Genomic DNA, 19,472 nt, shown 5'->3' on the forward strand with positions numbered 1-19,472 from the left:
TCTAATGGCCTTTGAAATATGTTGCATGTTTTGTAATGCTTTTGTCTATGAATTATCTGTGCCATTTCATTAACAAGCTTTCAAAATTTTGTCTCCTGTATTACAGGAAACTGGGTTGCAGTATAAGAAATTCATGGCCTATCCTTGGATCCTGACAGTTACTTGGCCAGTGGACATGGTAGGGCTGTTGTAGCTTTCCACAACTGTAGTATAGCTTTTTCTGTGGGGAATTTATCTGAACTCCTTGTTGGCACTTCATTTTGACTTTCTTCTCTTTCTGTAAACTCTGTATGAAAGAAGGAAACATTTCCTGGTTGAGTCAGAGCAGAAGCTCACATCACTATTGAGTGATTTGAATAGTTCTTTGGAAGAACCTGTGTTAAAGGCCTAATCTGATTTGATTTCTACAAGCAGAGTTATTTCTCTAGTGGTTATAAAGGGAACCTAAGGGAATCCCAAGTTAGGTGCCTAACTTTAGGTGGTGTGCCCTTCATGTTGTGTATATGGTTACAGCATGCAGGTTACCATTAAAGACTATCTCAGTGTGATAAACATGGGCAGTAGAAATGCTCTTAAAAAGTGAGAAATCTTTGTGTATTTTGTGCTGCTTTTCAGATTGAGGAGTAAGCTATGGTGATAAAGTAGGTATTTCCTGAAGTTGTAGATGGTCTTTCTACTGTCCATGTCATGATCAAGGAGCATTAAATGAAGCTTGCTGGAAACTTCCCTTTCTGTTTTGGCACTTGCTGCTACTGTTAGGCTCTGAACTGACTCTTACAGCCTGGTCAGGAGCATATTTGAAATTCCTGATGTGCTTTGGGTTGCAGCCAGCCCTATGATCATCCTGTATTGGCATTTCTCATTAAAGAAAACAGCAGCCCCTATGAGTTGGAAACAGTTACAAAAGAGCATGAAGTGTACTTTATAAGCACGGGAGGTTATGCTGAGTGTGATGCTGTGTTAGAATGTGGCTGAGAAGGTGTTTGCCCACTGGTGAAGGACCAGCTGAGCAGTGGCCAGCCTTCATGAAGAGGTTTTCCACAGCGAGTGAAGTTCTGGAGTTCCTTGACTCTGCTCATGAAAATATGAAGATGCAAATTCATATTCTGAGCCATTCCTGGGATCTGTGAGGTGTACATGAAAAAAATGTTCACACTGTCTGAGGCTGCCATTTACGAAGTCTATCTAGTGTGCTTTCCACTACTTTGTGTGAGAAGTCATTTCACCTTCTGCTTTCCTCCTGGCAGTATCAACCATACTGTGGACACTTATGTTTTTATTGTAACTTGCTTTTTGCATGATGTCAAAGGTATTACCCACTTACTGTTTCTGTGGGGGTTTTTTGGAGACCCAGGTGCAGGTGGTATAGGTGAATGACTGAGTATTTGGCATTAAGGTTTAGCCTGATAAACTGCTCAAGCTGGCATTGCTACTGAGAACAGTCCTGTCCTGTTCACACCACAGTTGTTTGTCTCCAGTTTTCACTTACTTCGTTTTCTGCCTGGATTTTACCATACTTTTGCAGGAAGAAGAAGGATAGGAAAGTGGGGAAGCACTGCTACCTCTGAGAAAGTAGAATAAGCAAGGAGTGCTCATGGTTTATTCCAGTGAAAGTTACTTACTCTGCTCTGTCTTCACACACTTTCTCCCTCCTGTCTGTTCACAGCTACCTCGCTTGCGTTGCTTTCAAAAGTGAGCTGTTATGACAGTGTAGCTCAAATAAAGCTATTTTGTCTCTCTGCTTGCTTGTGTCCTAGTTGCTTGTCCCTACTTTGGAATACTAACCATGAAAAAAGTTACGGGGGATGAAGTGAAACTGTCAGCAAAACTCTGATGTTCAGTGGGAGAGATGGGAATGCACAAGCAGAACTAATTAGTGTGTTTCCTCTCAACTTGTCTCTCCTGTGCAGGACAATGAAGACTACCCGCTGATCAGAACAGGACCCTATTGGAAGAAGTTCAAGGCCAATTTCTGTGAATTCATTGCAGTGCTTGTCCAGCAGTGCCAGTGCAGCATCCTGTTTGATAACTACTTGATGGACACCATCATCTCCTTGCTTACAGGGTTAGCAGATTCCATGGTCAGAGCATTCAGGCACACAAGCACTTTGGCAGGTAAAATCACTTGCAGAGTTGCTCTAGAGGGGCTGAGTTTTATTGGCTTGTGTACTAACAAAACTGCTCTAAATTGAAAAACTGTTTACTGGAACAGTTCTCTTATGCACTGAGAGTACCTTCCTCCTAGTGTATATGAATGTCTGTAATATAAACTGTTCCCATGTGTATCTGAATTGAATTTGAATTCTTTAGATATGATAGATCTAACACCATTTTTTCTTTATAGAGAAATCTTTAATGCCTGACATGACCGACTTTGGAATTTTGCTGTTCTCAGTATTATATTTTTCAGTAACTGATTTTTTGCAGTTTTCTATTTTGTTGTTTTTCTCCCTCCACTAACTAATGTGATGAAGTTGCAGTAGCTGCTTCACCTTAAGAAGTTTCCTTTGGCGAACTGCTATTCTTGTGGCAAAAAAACAATGTTGCTTGTTACACATTTTTGTTTCATACAGCGTGATGGTACTAAAGCTACTACTTTTTTGCCCTAAAGCCAGTAAATACCCTCTTTGCCATGCAAAGAGCACTTAAAGTATAATTTATTCTAAAGTACGCAATTTGCTTTGAGGGCTCAAAAAACTGACTTGAAATCTGTTCAAACCATCCAGCAATCCTGAAAGGAATGTGAATTTTTGTTCATTCCAGTAGTATATTAAGATTCCAGCAATTTCTGAACCAGCCTCACTGTTTTTCAATTTTTTTCTTTTTGATTACTAACAATCAGCTGTTTCACAATTCTAGATTCTTTTGCAGAAAAGTCAGAGTTACGTAAACTTACAAGAGGGTTGCCCAGTAAATTACTTCTCTGACCAGAATTCTGACCAAAAGTTTTAAATCACCAGAAATAGAAGTTAATTTTCCCTTTTTGATCATTGTCTGCCTTTAAAAGAAACACTGTATTTTAAAGCAAATTACTATAATCTAGTAGTATTCATATTTTCCATATAAACTGGATTTGGCTAACCATATCCTTTTTGTGGTAAAGTGGTGAATATATTTATGCTGCATGTCTCTGAGCTAAGCTAATTGTGTTGGGTTTGTTTCTTTTTTAGCAATGAAACTTCTGACAGCAGTTGTAAGTGTCCATCTGAACCTTGATGTCAACAAGCACAATGCTCAAAGATTGTATGAGGTGGAGAAGAAGAGGCTAAGTGGCAAGAGGACCAGTTACAGACTTGATCAGCTAGAGAGAAAAAGGAAAGAGGTTAGGGAAGTGTCTTGTATGGGAGATTTGTGAAAGTGTAAAAGGATTGCTGGCTGCTTGCTTTTGGGTCCCTGCAGTTCTCTGAGGTTTATATGTTTTTGTTATGCATGATGCAGAGCAGGTGTGCCTGGCTGGATTAAGTGGTACAAACATGACTAAGGTAAAAACTGCCCTATGTACTGTTAACCTGTGATGCCTGTCCTACTGGTTGCTTTTCTAAGATGGTGTCATTAGCGCTTGATCTTCACACAAATATGGATTTACACAAAAATTTCAATGTCTCAGTAGCTGTGATGTTGTGGAAGTGCAGTTTTGTATGTTTGTACAAATTGCAAGCCCAAGTTTTAACAATGAATCAAAAGGGAGACACACTAAGTGTCATCTCTGCGTAAGTAATGCATTACAAGAATGGATTGAATTGCAGGGATGTCCTGTATAATTTTTGCTTTTCAATTTCTGTTGTTTCTTCCCTGCTCAAAGACAGCTCCTTTTCAGCTCTCAGAGACAGGGCTATAACTGTAAAAAATAACTTTGGCTTGAGGGAGAGGGTGACTTGGTGAATGAACATCAGGTATAGTGCCTTGTCTCCTCACCTTAGAATCACTTACCTCTGTTCTGAGTTTTAGCTGTCTGTGGGCTTCTCTGAGACAATATCCTTTTTGTGGGGAGGAGTGTTTGGGTGAGACAGGATATTTTAGTATCATTGTAAGTCTGATCTTGTGGCAAAGACCGAGGAAATGGGTGTGTGGGAGGGAAAACCCAAACTTGTCATGCTTCCTGATGCTCTTGTGAGAGAATATTTGTATTAGGTGACTTGGATTTTTAGAAATTCCTACCTAAATTTTTGGGATTCAGTTTTTTAATAGGCACATTGCATATTTTGAAAATTTCTTTGTCTGCCTTTTTTCCATCTCTGTTCAAGTACATGAAGAGAGAATTTAGAGAATTTGGATCTGTATGTGAGGATTGCTTAATAGTTGTGCTGTATCTTTCTGTGTGATTTCTGATCAAGACTCACTGTATCAAACAAGTAGCTTCATCCCAAGGCTAGCAGTTGGTATCCAATAAATCTTTCCTCAATCTGTAGCCACAAAAAGGCCAGTTGCTAGTGCAGATACAGACCCCTCATTTTGTGTTGGTACCATGTGTAAACACCAGCAGTTTGCATCACAGTAGTATTTCAAAGGCCCTGATGAAAATTTTTCATGTGTAGTGAATTGTGGGACCAATATTAACATTCAGTTCTCTTTGTATTTCAGTATGAGCATAAGCTTCTAGAGATACAGAACATGATGAATGCAATTTTCAAAGGGACGTTTCTAAACCGTTACCGGTAAGAGTGAAAATAAAGCTGTGACATGTATCTGCATTCCCCAGAAACTCCTGCTCAGATTGTATAGATAGGAGAACCAAGTTAAACATCCTAGAGGCACTGATGGTGTCAAGGAAGGTGTAGCATTAAATTGTTTTTCAGAACCTGGGCTTCCAAAAGGACCTCTCTATTGTGTTCTTTCAGTTCTTCCTGCTGGCTGTAGAGCAGTGCATTTGTGAATGAGAAGATATCCAGAACTGCAAAATAGTTTGTGGCTAAAAGTGGTCTTAGTACTGATTGAAGAATATTTTATAATATTAATATGAAGATACTTGGAATATTTTGAATTATACATGCTTCTGAAATTCCAGAATATAAAATTATTGCAAATAATATAATTGGTTTTTAAATTAACTTTTAACGCATTAATGTTACAATTTTATAATTTCACAGTGATGTTATCCCTGAGATCAGAGCAACTTGCATTGAAGAAATCGGCAGCTGGATTAAAACATACCCAGATGCTTTTTTGAATGATAGCTACTTAAAATATGTTGGATGGATGCTCTACGATAAGGTAAAGTTTAACTTTTTTTTTTTACTTAGGGCAGTACATTAGGTTTTTTATTTTAAATTCTTTTGAAAGAATCCTAGCATTTAAATTCTTGAGAGTAGATGTTTAAGACTGTGGTAGTACAATAAGAATTTACTTTATACCACATTTCAGGTTGTATTTTAAAAGTCATATTAACACTAAATAACACTGAATGTTTTTTCCAGTTCTGTGTGAATCCCTGTATGTGCAGTTATATTTATATGTCACTGAATTGGGAATTATTTCTGAACTGTAAAATGGCTTATATCTTTTGAGAAGGTTAAATGTTGACTGAAATTCTGCTTTTAGGCTTGATCCACATTTAAAATTTTGTTTAGATTTATAAAGAATGAACAAATAAATATTGTCTACTACAATTCTGTTGTAGTAAAATAGTCTTCAATGCTGCATTTCTCATCTGGAGTTAGACAGGTACAGAATATATTTACAGGAAGTCCAGCTGTTTCTCGAAGGGTTTTCTCCTTTTCCTTGTAGTTTATTTTTTCTTTTGAGTAGAGGCACTTTAAAAAATCCTCCACATACCACCAAAACAAACAAGCAAAAAAGCCAAAAGGAGTCAGTAAGTCCAAAACACCAAGCAGTAGAACAAGAGGCAATGGGCAAAAACTGATACCCAGGAAGTTGCACTGGAACATGAGGAAGAACTTCTTTACTGAGATTGCCCAGAGAGGTTGTGGGCATCTCATTGGAGATGTTCAGAACTGTCTGGACACAATTCTGTGCTGGGATGACCCTGCTTGAGCCGGAAGGTTGGACCAGATGGACCAACCAGATGGACAAGATGCACCATCGTGTCTGTTCTGTGCTTCTGTGAAAGTACACTTTTTCTCTTGCTTCGAAAAAGCATGAGAGACTTCAGGGGGATAGGAGTGTTTATCGGGAACGGCTAATTAGTGAAATCGACACGCTGTACTTCTGCAGGCCGCCTTTGAAGGTGCCTGTAGCTCCTGTGTGGATGCTGAAACACCCCGGGATTTGTTTGTGTCGGCTGCGGGCCATGTTTGTGTCGTGCGGATCAGGTTGTGCTCTGCCACGGGGCCAGCAGGGGGCGCGCGAGGCTCCTGCTTCCCGGCTTGCGCCCTCCTTCTGAAGGTGGCCTTTGGGGTTTTAGGACGGCAGATCTATCAAGAACTGTCCTTTGTTCCTGCATACATTTTATCTGATCACAATATCTTTTTAGTACGTGTTCAGTTTGGAGAATTCTCAAAAGAAAAAGTTTGGGTTTTTTGAAGATGTGTCTTCATTTGCAGTACTCTGCAGTGAAGATTAACAGCTGGTGTCTCTAATTAATGCACACAGCTCACCCAGTGCCATTTACTGGAAACTGGAAATAGTTGTTTTTTTCTAAGGTTTTTTTTTTTTAAATCTGAAAGCAATGCAGATGCAAGCAGAGTGAGATAAAGTGAGGTGTCTTCCATATTCTGCATTTGGCTGAGACCTGGTAGTGTGCCACTACTGGTGGCTGCAGTCTTGGCTGTGCTTTGTGATTTGCAGCCCAGTGACTGCTTGCCTGATTTATAAACAACAGCACCAACAGGGGCAGCAGTGTTTTTTATATACTGTCATGGATTTGTTTGGGAAGGCTGGGGAGGGAGGGCAGTTTTAAAAATTGTTTTGCCTCGAATGACAGTTGGGTTGTCTTTGCAATCCAGGAGTAATTCAGAAGTAGACCTTCCCAGTTCATAATCTGGGAAGTGTTGATTCAGCAGTCCTATCAAACCATCCAGGTCCCAGCCTGTATTTGTAAGGTTTATTGACTGGCCCTATCTCTGATAGTGGTGGGCCTGCAATCTCATAACTGAATGTGTTCAAGCAGTGCTGGAGCCTGTGCAGAGCTCTCTGAGGTCACTAGAGCTGCCCACCACTTTACTGATGTTTTCTGTCATCAAGTCAGGATCAAAATGTGCTATGATACAGCTGAGGCACGGTGTATGTGTTCAGAGTATCCTGAAAATGTGCTTACATAATTCCCCTTCACTCTGTCACAGCTTTGCAGGACCAAACAGGCAGGTTTTTTGTTGGCATTAGAATGGTTGTTCTGATGAGGACAGAAAGTGGCTGGGTGTTTGTATTTGCTGATGCTGCTGTTGAAAGAACCTGAAGGTATATTCTTGATCATTCAACATTACTTCAAATCCTTCCAAAACTAAGGGGAATGTTGAATTTAAAAAAGGGGAGGTGGTTGAGAAGGAGAAACAAGGAAAATGCAGATGAAAACTTAGGAAAAATAACAGAAGTAGTCATAGAAGTAGTTATACGTTTCTATTTACTAGAGATAATTTTCTCAGCACTTGAAGGAGCATACATGTTGGGGGCTGTGTCTGAGAGCTTTTGGGTAGAAACCTCAGAAGGGAGATTTAATCTGTTACACTTTTTGTCTGCAGGCCTACACTTGACTCCACCTGACTGACAAATGGCATTACCAGGCGTGTGCCAAGGGCTATATGACCATTCAGCAAATCAGTGCACACTGTTGTCCCTTTCCCCACACACAAATGCAGTCCCTATTCACAAGCAGAGTGTTGTGACAGAGAACCAAGGGCAACTGAAAGAACCAAGTCAGTTTTACAGTCCCTTGACTGAGCTGAGTTTGTGCCAGTGTGCAGTGATGGGTGCCACCTTGGGACTGTCTGTGAGTGAGTTCTGTGGCAGTAGGAAGCAGCAGGTGTGGGCAACAGTCTCTTCCTCAGATATTTTAAAATATAATGCAGAATAAGTACTGCTGGTGTGTCATGGGCAGATTAGAGAGCAGTGTACACTGTTACCCATTGATCTTTCATTTTATATTTCTAGCAAAAAGCTGTCTGAAACAAAACTGTTAGTCAAAGCCTGCCACTGAATATCATCCTTGGCTTTCCATCTAAGCAGGTGAACAGGAACTTGTAGCAATGCATAGCCTGTGTGTAGGTGGTCTCCTTTCTTGTATTTCCATGTTTATTCTTCCTGCTATTGTTAGCAAGAGGAATTAGGAAAGAAAGGAAGAGACTGATTCAAAGCCTGCAGTTCATCTTAGTATCTCTGCTGATATGCTTACCATTATAAATTTACAGAACACATGATTTTTCTATGTTGGATCATCAAAATCCTTTCCCAGTTCCATTTAAAGCTTTGTCCTTAGAATGATGTAACAATATGCATGAGCTAATTGAAAAACTGGCTATGGAAAAGACTTCTTTTTGAGGCATCTATGAAGCAGCAGTAGTAATAGTATGAAATAACACCTTGCGTGGATAAATATATTTCGCCTAAATTAACTAATTAGGCTGAATTCAAAGCAACCCTTTTCCTACAATACTTAAAATACCATGTTCTAGTGTAAAACAGAAATAGGGAGGAGGCATGATGCTTAACTCTGTAAGAATCCACAGTGCATTTCTACGTTGCACCTCTTCCTCTGGTAATCTAGAGAAATCCGTAATTTCTTGGACTCCTTGTCTGTGTTTAACAATTGTCCCAGACAGCTGTTGACAAGAAGCAAGCAAAGTCTGATGTATGGGAGAATGCTGGTTGCACTAAGTAGGCCATCCATACTCCTGTCTTTGTATTTTTAACAGATGAGTAGCACAATCCCTGTATCTTTTGTATTCTGTTGCTTTTATCAGCTGTGGTCTGTGAGAGTTTCTTTGACTCTTAGGGAACCTAACACAAACTTTGATGTTACCTTTGAGTTTGGCTCACTGCAGGCTTCCTCTATGTGTGTGTGAGAGAGAGATGAGCGTGTGTACACACAAACAAACTGGTACTGATGTCACTGATAAAGAAGATGAGGCAGCATTTGGATAGGCACCCACAAAGAGCTCTTATTTACATGATATAAATGCTGATAGTGACTAACAAAGATACATGTATTTTGCTGTTACCCAATTTCTCTTTGTCTTACAGCAAGCTGAAGTGCGGTTGAAATGTCTTCTGGGACTGCAGGGAATTTATAGCAGAAAAGAACTTGCTTCCAGGATGGATCTCTTTACTAACAGGTTCAAGGTAAATAAATTACTGTTTGCTGTTTTTTTAAGTTTAGGTTGGGTGTATACACAGGGCCTGATGTTTTGATCAGAGCTGATCTCCCCACTCTCTTGACTGAGAGGAGCTTCGACTCCTGCAGAAGCAGCCTTGTTGACTGAATAGATGAAGGAGTTTTGCAGGGATGTTTCCCTCTGTTTCTATGATCTCTTCCCTTTCACTTTAGTTTGCACAAAATGGTGTTAGCATGCACTGTGGTCAGTTATCGCCACCATTTATCCAGATTGGCCCAGTTTTTTTTACAGGATCTTTGGCAGATGACAAAGAATTTCCTATGCTAAAGATCCTCTTTTTGCTGTCCTGATAATGGGTTAAACTTGTAGATAGTGGACTGGCTTTCCATGTCCCACTGATGTGGGAATGGCTCTCTCTTGATCTGCCATGTCAGTATGAATCTTGAAGAAGGATCCCTTACCTCCTTTCTGAACAAATCAGGTGATACACTGTAGTTTTGAGTGCTTGTTTGGTGGCTTCACTGACCCTGTACTCTACCTTTGTCATATTCCAATATTCCCACTCATTTAAGAAGTAAGCCCTTTACTTTTTTTTAAACCTGGCCTTGCTAAGGATTTTATCAGCTGCTCTTACCCTAGCAGGGTTGCACCTTCTCAGTATTTGAATAAGAAAGCTGAAGATGATGTGATTGATATCTCAGTCCCTGTGAATCAGGACATGATTCAATGTCAGGACAAATCAATGCCTGCATGTGGTAGCAAACCCATGGTGTTTTTGCAAAAGGTGCAGGGCTAACCTGTGTGTCAAAGCAGTTGCTAATAGTGAAAAGTGCTTATCACATATTCTCAAAGAACATGAAATGGCTTAATATTGGTATCTTAGTAATGAATTATTCAGAATTAAACTCAGCTATCTAAGATTGACCCCTGTTTTAAAGGATTATGTGGTAGTCCCTTATCTTTCTGACTGCTGTAAGCTCTGTAACCAGATGCAGGATTGGTATTCAATAAAGAGTGATGAAATAGCTTTGGGCTGTTTGTGCTGCGATCTCCCTGTGTGGAGGATGCAGTATAAATGGATTAGTGCTAACTCCATCCCCCAGTCAAAAAATCCCTACCCAAAACCAACTCCATCTCCTCTAAACAAAAGAAATCCAAACAGCTACACACAAAATACCAGTTTCAAAGTTTAAAGCATACTTTCTCAGTGATGGGGAGTGTAATCATATAACAATCAATCCATTTCCTGCAAACGGGAGTTACGCATACTCCCTCTGTTACCCTTGAGTGTTCAGACTCAGGATTTGTGGATTTAGATACCTTCCAACTGGATTGTGAGAAAAAGGAAAGTGTAAAGGAAAATGAAAGTAGAGATTTAGAAACCATATGTCAAATGGGGAAACTAAAATAGTTCCAGATCAAGCAAGTCTAAAGGTGTAATATGTCTTAAAGATATAGGCCACGCTGAGGTGTGCAAGTTCCTGGTTTCATGGGATGGGAAGTTTTTCAGTTTTTTGAGTTGTTTGCATGTGTACTAAATTACAGTATTGTGAATTCTGGAGGTCAGCAATATTGCTGCTATGCCATGAGGTATCTTTATGACTTAAACTCTAACTGTCTTTTCAGCAAGGCACTGACTTCTGTAATGTGTAGGTGCAGGCACTTTACTGTTAGTGGGAGAAACTGATTAGATAATGCTCGTAATTTGAGGCTTACCTTCATTTAACATACTGAAGTGCCAGTAGTAACATCTTAGAAACAAGTTGTCAGTCACTTTTAATTTGTAGTGTGTAGTTAATTTCTTGTGAACGCATACATTACATGTATAAAAAATATCATATTACTGCATGATTAATTCAGTTAAAAAATTAACATGCTGTTAATTTTCAGGGGCTGGGGAACTACTTGGTAGTAATCAAGTTGCCTTATGTCTCTTAGGAAATAGCTGCTGAAATAAAAATAAATCTCTGCTGTACTAGTGTAGATGATCTAGCTGTAGCAAAAATACATGTTTATTGAGAACAAACCATGTTACATCTTTTTATTGTCATTTTACATCCATTAGGATCGAATTGTGTCCATGCCTCTGGACAAGGACCATGAAGTAGCAGTTCAAGCCATGAAACTCTTGATGCTTATGTCACAGTAAATAATTTCTTTTTTAATTTACTGTATTGTTTTAATGGCAACAACATCCAGGTACAAACCTGATGAATCTTCCTGTAATCACTTACTTGTTGGGAAACAGTTGCTTCTGGCAGGATATCAGTTACAGTTAAAGCTGCTCAAGATATGTCATTTTCTTTCTGTGGGAAATGCCAGTGTTAAGAAAACCCTTGTGCTGAGATTCAGTCTGAAAACTACGTTTTCATATCTTTGTTTCCCTCTGAAAGGAAATTCCACCTTTTTTAATTTTGGCTTTTCTCAAAAAGAGCATTTGACTGTCTTGGGGGAAGTTCCCACTGAAGATGGGGTCCCCACGCCATCTTCTGTCCCAGGATTGCCAGGTCTTGACCAGAAGCTTGGACAACTCTGCCCTCTTCCCTGTCTCTGCACCTGATGCAGGAAGCTTTGAGCTTTGAGGCTGTTGCTAGAATTTGGACTTTAAGATTCTTGGCTCCAGGGCAGAGAATCTGGTAGCCTTTGAGCCCATAGCAGACTGACAGGAAATAATGAAGTGTGTGATTTTGCTAAGGTGGAAGACTAACAGAGGAATTGTTTTCTTGAGAAATTTACCTGCCAGCCATAGATTTGGTAGGATAATGGCAAGCTGTAAGTGTGGGGAAGAATTACACTTAGTATTACAGAAGTATATAAATGTTTTTCTGATACATCCTTGAGCAGCATGTTTATTTTAGAAATGTCTTTATTTGCAAAATACGTGTAGAATAAATTTTCTGTCCCTCTTTCTCAAAGCAAAATGTGAATAAAACCTTCACTGCATTCCATTGATAATACAGTTGAGATGTTAGGACTCAGTGTCTCCTCTGTCTGAGAGTGTAAGTTGAATTTTGGTGATGTAGATACTTTTTTCCGTGTACAGTAAGAGACATTATCCAATAGCCTCGTGGGATTTGCTTCTCTATTGAAGCCAGAAGTGTTAGTCATTGCTAGAGGAGCCTCTAGACCTTAGTGGTCCAACTAATGTGGTGCTGTAGATATTTACAATAAATTTCAAGTATGTTTGTATATTGAGGTGCTGCTTTATTGTCTCCTGTCCCACTTCACATTCCACTGGTTTGAATGGCATTTTTCCAGGTCTCCTTCAATAGGCACAGCAGAACAGCATATGATGCTGTGAGCACTGCACCCTCTTCTGAAGGTAGTGCCATTGTTCAGACCTCACTAGTAGTAGCCAGGGTTATATTGTTCCTGTGTTCACAATGTCCATTTCTACATCCCTTGGTTCCCCATGGTGCCTAGCTGTTGGAACAAAGCACAATGCAGTGTCCATGGATAACATGTCCCTGTGCTAGGAGGAGCAGCTCACCATTGTTGAAGTACAAAGATTCCATACACCAGTTACGGCTGCACTTGTTCAGTATCTGAATTAACAAGAGCTATATTGGCACTGCAGCTGTTTATCATCTCTGGCTTTATTATAAGGGATCATGTTCTCATTAATGCAAGCTGCAGCTATAAAAGTTTGATCAATGTTTCTTTTTCCCTGAAGCAGTTTTTTCTGAATTTTGCTTAAATATGGTTTCCAGTGTGAATAAATGCCATCTAAAGTTTTCTGAATGATATTTTTCCATCATAAGATGCAATTTTCATAAGTAAAATTAATACATCATGAAATTGTTTTTAATTAAGCTATGTAGAGACCTAGCAAATACATTATTTTTATTCTTTTTGCTCCTCAGTTGCATAGCCATCCTCCTTTCTACCACTGTACCCCCAGTTGCTCTGAGCCCTGCTGATTTGGCATAATTATTGGAGTGGTGAAAGTGTGCATTGGAGACTCAGAAAGCAAATTCAACAACAGCTCTTCTCTTTTATAATAGTAGTGTTGACTAGTGTATAACTCTGTGTGAAGAGAATGAAGACAATATAGCCAGTAATATATAAGGATATATATTATGTATACATGTATTATTATTAGGTTCTTCTTAATAAGAGCCTGTATCAAGATATATATTATTATTATTATATATATATATCTAAAATTTATATTATTATTAGGCTCTTCTTAATAAGAGCCTGTATCAAGATCCTTTTCTTGCAGGAGAAAAGCTAATGCCTTAGCACCTACAATAGTGGCAGAATGGACTTGCTGCTGGCAGTGCAGAAACCTGCAGGGTTAATGTGTCTCAAATAGGTGTGTGTCATAGCTCAAAGCTTTTGTGTGTGTTCAGACACACACAAAAAGTGTGTCTGGTTTTTGAGCAGTAGTGCTGCTTGATACATGCAGTAAAGCATGAAACTAAGTTGGGGACAGCAACTTCCCTGCCTGAAAGGAGATGATAAAGTAATAAATGACAGCTTGTATAAATGGCATGGCTGCTAGTATGCCGTGGTGGAATAAAATTTTTGCCACTTTTGTCATGCTGTCTTGGCTTCTGTTTGAATGATTTTTGTCATCTGCAAATTTGGCAACTGAATTCAAGTGGCCCAACTTGCGTTTTTAGTGAGATGTGAGAGACCTTTCAGATCAAGTTTCTGAAAGCTATTTTTAAAGCCTCTGGAAAGAATCTCTATCTGAATTCTCTCTATTTGATCAGGAATCATTAATTTAAAAAAATAGTCTTCCTTGATGAGGTACAGACCTTCAGAACATGTCTGTAATCTTGGAATAAATATTTTGTTATGTCATGACATGAGTCATCCACTAATAGCTTTTTTTCTTCCAATTACTCAGTTGGGTAATTTTTCTTGGGAACAATACATTATGTCAGTAACTTTATTTGATTGACTTCCATAGTTGTCTTTTGGGTCAGCATAGTAGCAAGACCTTGTTGCTGATTCACCATTTTTGTGATGTTTTGCAGTGGCAGGTGAGCTGTGTTCCATGTATGGTAGTAACAGCTTTGAGCATCTCTCAACCATCACTGCATTCCAGTTCTGTGGAATATACACTGACTACTCTGTGTACTACTGCCCCATAAAGCTGATGTGCCGTTACATTCTCTCTCTTGATAGCTAGAGAGGCAGTGAAAACACTGATCTTTTCAATTCACTTATATGTGTTACATTATTAAAAAAAAAATCCCGGTGCTGATTCAGATTTCTCTTGCTATGCATATACTTAGTTGTTTTTTTTTTTAAATCCATATTTGTATTTTTTTTTCTTGTGTATCTCTGTGAGCTGAGATTTTTTTCCTTCTTGATTGTTGCATATTGTCTCAATTGAATGCCAGTCTTTGGGCTAGTAGATTTCTGTTTTTACACAGCATGATGTGATCCTGGAACGGAAATGAGCCTGTGAGGTTTAGCATAATAGAAATTATTAATGGTACTGAATTATGCATAATTGTTAGCATTAATGTTGCAAAGGATCTGACAGGGAATAGAACTAGGAAGGAACTAAAGAGGGAGAAAGCATCAGTGACAATGAGAGACCAAGGTAAAAAAAGCATTGCCTTTTAGGAGGCAAATTAGTTCAGTGTGCCTACTGCTAGACAATTCTGTTAATTTTTGTGTGCTTAACTACCTAAAAGTGTAGAGGGATTTTGGAAAAGAGCAGCAAATGTAATAAGGTACCCACAGTAGATGCATGGGGAAAGGTTACAGATGGTGTGGATAGGGGCGCAAATCTACAATTAGCTTGAATATGTGAATAGCCCAGGGGAAAATGACTTTGATTTACTTTAGTTGAGTGTAACTAGAAATTAAACTGAGTTTTAAACACAAAACACATTTGTCTGCCACAGAATAATCACGGTGTATTGCAACATGCTAATCCCATTGTACAGTGGGTGGGAAAGGACTATTGTTACATTTTAGTGTATGCAACCATATTGTCATTTTGCTGATCACCAAAGTGTGTCTTGAAATAACCTGCAATGAGAGCAAAGGAGTGAGAGTGAAATTGCAGAACAGTTTAGTAGTACATGATTTTTGTACTTAAATTTTTATTGCAGACATTAGAATACTTTTAACATGCATTTATTTTTGATTGATAGTGCTCTGTGCACATATACTACTTTTACAATGCATCTGCAGATTTGGATGTTTACCTTGACTTAAGTTTAAATGCAAAGTGACCAGATTCTTTTTTGATTGAGATGCTATACCTTGGATTGTCATCACCATAATGTGTACCAGATCTTACCCTGCACAGCCACTAAAAACAAAGACTAGCATAAAACTCTGTAAAGTGTGTCAGATGTGTTTTTATTTTATTCTTGAGATTTTGATGGTTATCCCTGGTATGAGCAACAGCATAGACCAAATCAAGCTACTCCAGCAGTCATACCTCTTCCATGCAACCAAATGAAACAAAAAGCAAGATATGAAATCTTTCAACTGGTGCCATATGCAGAACAAAATGGGTCTGCGATCTCCCTCTAGAATGTCCCAGTTTCCTCTGGGACATGTTCACACTGAAGTGCAGAGAAAATGGTATGTCATGGGATTGGTATGTGGAAGGCCATGCCTGTTTATTTTTAGGTACCTAAATGCTGGCAGGCACTTCTGGCTTAACCTTTATCTGTTGCTTGGCATGCTGAGGGCTGTAAATTTGCAGCAGTATTACTGCTGTATTTGTTTGTGTGGTTGATGATTGCCTGATGGATGTAAAAAAGAAAGGCACAGTTTAGTGTGGTAGTATTAGTGCTGGTGGTTGCATGTGTAGTCAAGTGCTGCTGCTTGCAGAGGCAGGTAAAATGCCTGAGCAACCATTTCAGAGGGAGTTATAAGCCTAAACCTCATCATGATCAGAGAGTAGTGGTTGAACAGTAATAGTAGTAGTAGTGCACACAGGTATTCCCTCCCACTCAAGAAAGGAAAAAGCAGAAGATCAGGTGCTCAAGTGGTGTTGGGAGTGTCTGTCAACTTGTGTTGCAAAGGAAATGGATTCTTCTCCCTTCCTTTGCTTCTCTGCTGTTTGGGGGTGCTTCCTTTGCAGCTGGAGCAGCATCTCACCTACTTATGTCTCGAGGAGGGAGGAAATAATGTTGCCCTAGATTAATGTAATGGATAAATTCCCAACCTCTTACAAGACAAAGTTTAAAATGGGGAGGTTGGGATTTTGGAAATCACAGAATGGCTGAAGTTAGAATGGTTGTCTGGTCCAACCCTCTACTCAAGAAGAGCCACAGAGAGCGCATTGCCTGGGATTGCATCTATATGGCTTTTGAGTATCTCCAGCAATGGAGACTCCACAGGCTCCCTTGGCAGCCTGTGCCAGTTCTCTGTCACCCTCACAGTAAAAACATGTTTCCCAATGATCAGAAGGAGCCTCCTGTTGCTTCTGGTCCTGGGTACCAGGAGCAGAAGCCTGTCTCTGTCTTCTTACTCCCACCGCCAGCTACTTACACACATTGCTAAGATCCCCCTGAACCTTCTTTCCTCCAGGCAGAACAGTCCCAGCTCCCTTGACCTTTCCTCAAAGGAGAGAAGCTCCAGTCCCAGAGAGATGATCCCCAGATCATCTCTGTGACCCTTTCTTGGTCTCTCCCCAGTCTGTCTCTTGTACTGGGGAACTCAGCCCTCGACACAGCACTCCAGGTGTGGCTTCACCAGTGCTGTGTAGAGGGGAAGGATCACCTCCCCAAACCTGCTGGTAAGACTTAATGCAGATTGGGATACCATTCACCTTCTTTTCAACAAGAGAACAGTGGTGGCTCATGTTCAGTTTGGTGTCCTCCAGGATTCCTTTTCTAAGGGTAGAAAAATACCTATGGAAAAGCAGTTTCATTAGTACTGGAAAGGAAGAGTCCTTAATTTCTATCCAGAGAGATAGGTATTGCTTAGCTCTTCAAGCTAGCTGAACAACTTATTCAAGGAACTCTTTTAAAATATAAACATTCAGGTATTGCGTTCATTATTTCTATAAATGTGCTAAAGAGAGAAAACCTGAAGTACAAAGAAGAAAAAAATTAAATATAAAAAAATGTGTGCACTTGACTGGCATGTTCATACAGGAAATTTCATTTAAGCATAAGAAAAAGGTTTTTCACTGAGGAATGATGCAATACTGGAGCACATTGCCAGAGATGTTGTAGAATCTTTGACTTCATGGATTGGACACATCAACCTGCTGTAGCTGATCCTCATGTGATGAGCGGGGGATTGGAGCAGATGTTCTGCAGAGTTGCTGACCATCCTCAGTGCTCTATGATTCTGTATTGGTTCAGTTTAGATCACCATATATTTGTGAAATTTCTTATATTCCCAGCTGTCCATTGGTTTTGAAAAAAATATATATAGAGAAAAAATGACAAAGACATCTTCATGGAAACCAGTGCTTTAAAAGAACTCAATAATAGATTGACATTAAAAAGAATGAAAGAAGCATTGTCAGACTGCTATTTTTTTTTGTAAATTCCACATAGTCTTTTAATATTTATTATATCATGTCTTTTTATTCCTGTAAGTGCTCTTTGTTGTTATTCTTTGTTTTACTCTCACTTGTTAAACTTGTAGAAGTTTCATAAATTTGACCATTCCTGGCTTCACAGGACACACCACTGCTTATTCATGTGCTCTAATGAACCATAAAACCATATTACTTCTTTCATTTTTTTACTGCTTAACATCAATAACATCATTTTTACTCTAATTTCCCAATTCTGTAGATAGTTAAATGAGTGACATAAATATTTCTCTTTATGGTGATTTCTTGATATGTATTCCTTTACACTTCCTATATATTCTATTACTGCTAATATATTCTCAAGGCATATTTACAGAGTACACCAAAACCTGCCTTAAATATGTAAGGCAGCTTTTATTTCACATTATCCTGTGAGACTAATTCATCACTTTTGGAGACTCACCATTAGCACTTTCAATAAAAGGCCTTTTTAATGGATGCACCAGTGATAATCTCACCTAGTGTGAGCTCGCTTCTTTTTCTGTCAGGTTGGAGGATATTTTGGGCTTTGTGACCTGTGAGGATGCTAAAGGATGCAATGGGTTGGAGACAAATGGGCAAGCATAGGAAGGACTGCTGCTTTCTTGTAGACATCGCTCTTAGCAGGAGAATAGCATGAATCCTCAGTTGTAGAAAGGGTGTTGGACCACAGGTGTAGATGGTTTTAAAGTGTTACTACTCGAGGATTGAATGCAGTGATCAATAAAAACCCTTTCCTCTCATCTGGGTGTTGTAAGTGTAAGGATCTCATATGTTGCTCTTTCATTCTCTGAAGTAGCCTAGTCCAGTGACAATGTTGTGACAGTAAGAAGCAGATATTTGGAAACTGTAATCCTGGCTTTGGACTTCACTGCTCTGGTACCTCTTCATTGGGATATTCAACCTTGATGCTTCAGTTTCTTTTTTGTAAATATTTGATATCAATACTATTTCTACCTCTCAGAGAGTCTTCTAGGTGTACTAGTTGACATGTGGTGTTCTAAAGATGCGTAGCTGAATGAAAAAAGTCATGACTTTGAATGTATTTGTGCAGAGAGGTCACAGCCATAAGCATGCCATCAAAAATGTGTTTTGATTTATTTTTTCGTGGGGCTCTAGTGTAATAGAACATAGGTTTTAAAATACTGGAATAAATGACTTAAGAATAATTTCTACTACAGAATGAAGGTTTCTAATTGTTTATTATCTTCTATGGCGAACATCTAAGCATATCTAAAGTAAATGCATGATTTTCCTGTTTTATTACTATTACTCTTTTTACCGTAATCACTAATTAACTGTAATTATACTTTAAATTAACATTCATGTCCATGCAGTGGGCCTGATTTGTCATGGCTTACACAAACCTCTGTTTCTCTACACAGTGAGTAAAAGAACACTGCCAATTTTGTTTGAGAGCATTTTTAGAAATGCCCTACAAAAATTTACACATAGCTGTGTAAACAAGTTGCACGGTTATGGAGAATCAAGTCTAGTAAAAGCTGGACATAGCATTCATGCTATTCTTTGCAGATAAACCTGGCTTGTAACTTCCGTTGTTATTTTTGCCTAGGAACTGTGAGGATGTGTTATCAGCTGAAGACTGTGAAATGTTATACCAGTTTGTTTATACCACTCACCGTCCGCTTGCAGTAGCAGCTGGGGAATTCCTTTATAAAAGGTATCTCTGCCTGCCTAGTTCTTGCATAGTCTCATTTGTTTTAGAATTAAGG

General features: G+C 39.1%; 1 protein-coding gene across 4 annotated transcripts in view; it reads left to right on the forward strand.

Annotated features, from left to right (window-relative positions):
• Positions 1-19,472, forward strand: part of LOC311166798 (cohesin subunit SA-2-like) — a 57,838-nt gene that overhangs the window by 12,132 nt on the left and 26,234 nt on the right. For 3 of the 4 annotated variants that reach the window (XR_014617036.1, XM_084226966.1, XM_084226967.1), the window contains exons 7-14: positions 107-178; positions 1,911-2,115; positions 3,171-3,322; positions 4,582-4,655; positions 5,088-5,211; positions 9,133-9,231; positions 11,290-11,369; positions 19,313-19,420. Coding sequence is in view for 3 of the 4 variants with exons in the window: in XM_084226966.1 (XP_084083092.1) it covers positions 107-178; positions 1,911-2,115; positions 3,171-3,322; positions 4,582-4,655; positions 5,088-5,211; positions 9,133-9,231; positions 11,290-11,369; positions 19,313-19,420 (914 nt within the window). In the remaining variant the exon portion in view is untranslated. The remainder of the gene's footprint in view (positions 1-106; positions 179-1,910; positions 2,116-3,170; positions 3,323-4,581; positions 4,656-5,087; positions 5,212-9,132; positions 9,232-11,289; positions 11,370-19,312; positions 19,421-19,472) is intronic. The other variant, XM_084226968.1, reaches the window with a different exon arrangement.

The sequence above is a fragment of the Fringilla coelebs genome (genome assembly GCF_963513975.1).
Source record: "Fringilla coelebs genome assembly, chromosome: 2".
NCBI lineage: Eukaryota > Metazoa > Chordata > Aves > Passeriformes > Fringillidae > Fringilla > Fringilla coelebs.